This window comes from Electrophorus electricus, chromosome 15 (genome assembly GCF_013358815.1).
Source record: "Electrophorus electricus isolate fEleEle1 chromosome 15, fEleEle1.pri, whole genome shotgun sequence".
Classification (NCBI taxonomy): domain Eukaryota; kingdom Metazoa; phylum Chordata; class Actinopteri; order Gymnotiformes; family Gymnotidae; genus Electrophorus; species Electrophorus electricus.
In genome coordinates this window covers 385,001-387,500 of record NC_049549.1, presented here as the reverse complement: position 1 = coordinate 387,500, position 2,500 = coordinate 385,001, and the positions used below count along the sequence as shown (strand labels likewise).

Here is a 2,500-nt window from a genome sequence, read left to right as displayed (position 1 = left end):
GATAAATAATCGGATTCTATCAATTCCATCCCAGCAGCCAAAATCGAGGCATCCAGGCCCGACCAATCTGCAACCTATTCATCTTCCATGAATCATTTATTCTGTGATCGATTAAGCATAATTGTTCAGTCAGAGCAATTTGCGGCAGCCAATGAGGAGCGGAGGGGGAACAGACAGGTCCTCGTGTGCTGTCGTCTAATTAAGGCGATGAACGGCAACATCTGGACCCGTGGAGTCCCAGCAGAGGAGGACGGACCGAGGGTCCGCACGCAGCAGGCGTGGCCGATGGTGGAGCTACGGGACGGCCGAGGCGGAGCTGGGGAGGTTGGGGGCACTGGCGGAACACCTCTTTGGATTGGAGAGGAACCCCCCCACACACACACACACATACACACACACACACATACATACACACACACATACATACATACACACACACACACACACTCACACACACACACACACATGCACATACACATACACCCACACACATGCGCACACACACGCGCACGCACACGCACACGCACATACACACACACATACACACACACATACACACACACACACGCACATACACATACACATACACCCACACACATGCGCACGCACACGCACACACGCACGCACACACGCACGCACACACGCACACACACGCACACACACACACACACACACATACACACACACTATACTCACTCAGATCTTGAGTGGATTTAGCCAGTGAGGTGTGATAAAGGCTGTGGGGGCGTATAGGAAAATCTCCCCCCCACATCCATGCGATGGCTTGCCGGTGTCATTCAAATGAGGCCCGGTTTCTGCCCCACTCACAGAGCGGGCCCGCTAAAAGGCTCCAGGAGAGCTTAGGCCTGGTCTGGGCCCCTCTCCCCAGGGTAATTATTTTTACATTATTACACATGCTCATATCCTTGCCGCTTCAGTGAGGTGACAGGCAAATTTATCACTGCAGGGGTACTCCTGGGGGGGGGGGGGGACGCCATGACAAATGATAAAATAAAACCCGTCTATGCTTAAACTGTTTCTGCTAATTCTTTTTGGGGGTCGAGATTTATGAGAGCGGCCAGCCGCCCGTGAAGGGAGATGTGCAGAGATGTGTGTGTGTGTGTGTGTGTGTGTGTGTGTGTGTGTGTGTGTGTGTGCTCTTTGCAGTATGCATGGTACACAAACAGGCAGATCTTATCCTGAGATCCATCAGTCACACATCGATATTAGAGCTCAGCTTGACGAATGTGGAAATGGCACGCAGCCGCTGAGCATCCAGAAGGGCGACGCTTTGATAACGGACACATGCGCACACATACACACACACACGCAAACGCGCACACACACGCAAACGTGCACATACATATGCACACACACACACAAAATCAACCACCATTAAAGCCGCGTGGATTATATTGCTATTACACAGTGAATCTTTGCACATACAGCACAGGCAGTGTGTACCACACCTACAGGAGGAGAGTGAGAGGAGAGGGAGTAGGTGTGGCTCAGAAACGGCACCACCCGCCAGACGACCGCATGAGAGGTGGCGCAAACCCCATCACCAAACAAACGAGCGGGGCTCGGGGCAGTGGTGCAAGGAATAATAGTGTTGAGGCAGACAGAGCGCACGGGAGCACCTCCGTCCCGACCCGTGAAGGTTACGGGCCGGTGACTGACAGTATGTTAATAAGCAGGACTGCTTCTGGCATGAGCGGAGGAGGAGGAGGAGGTGAGAGGGGAGGGCAGATGAGGACAGACGAGAGGGCGTGCGGAGCGCAAGGAGGGCCTTACCTTCCGTTTGTCATCAGTCCCCCATCAACACGCTGGAACGTCACTGAGAGAGAGAGAGAGAGAGAGAGAGAGTTACTACAGTATTACACTCCTATAATATAGGTAAGGCTACTGGTAGGGACTCTTAGGGGCTGTATGCTGTGATCAAATCTGGATGGAACCATTTAAATCTTGGATGGTTCATGGACCCCTGATATTAAAATGTGGTCTGGTAGAAAAACGAAAAAAGGGTGAGGGTTAGAGTAGAATGTTCCAGAACATCTGCGCTGGTTGTAGAAGTAGCCTTGGTTAAGAGTACGGCAAGAAATGGAAGAAAAAGTCTCTCTATGACTAGACTTCATTCCAGTGATTACAGTCCAGTGATTACAGCTCATTGATTACAGACCAGTGATTACAGCTAGTTGATTACAGATCATTGATTACAGTACAGTGATTCCAGTACAGTGGTCCCAGTTCATCCTCTATTATTCTGTAAATCTTTATTTTCGTTTATGTAGGAGGTTTTCAGTGGAATCATTTTCAGTGGAAATATTTTTCAAGGTCCACAATTATGCTATTAAAATGATGTGATCTGGTATTTGGTGCTGTAGAAGGAGGTTGTGTGTGAGTATGTGAGAGGGAGACAGAGAGGGAAAACTTTGGATTGCCTCTCTCTTTCTCTGTCTCTTTTTCCAGGTTTGTATTTAGTGATTTTGCCATAACATGA

The 2,500-nt window shown here is 49.7% G+C and overlaps 1 protein-coding gene across 9 annotated transcripts in view; it reads right to left on the bottom strand.

Moving 5' to 3' along the window:
* The window catches only part of robo2 (roundabout, axon guidance receptor, homolog 2 (Drosophila)), a 263,407-nt gene that overhangs the window by 27,107 nt on the left and 233,800 nt on the right, over positions 1–2,500 (bottom strand). For all 9 annotated transcript variants that reach the window (XM_035534276.1, XM_035534281.1, XM_035534278.1 and 6 more), the window contains one exon: positions 1,795–1,837. In XM_035534276.1, coding sequence (XP_035390169.1) covers positions 1,795–1,837 — 43 coding nt within the window. The remainder of the gene's footprint in view (positions 1–1,794; positions 1,838–2,500) is intronic.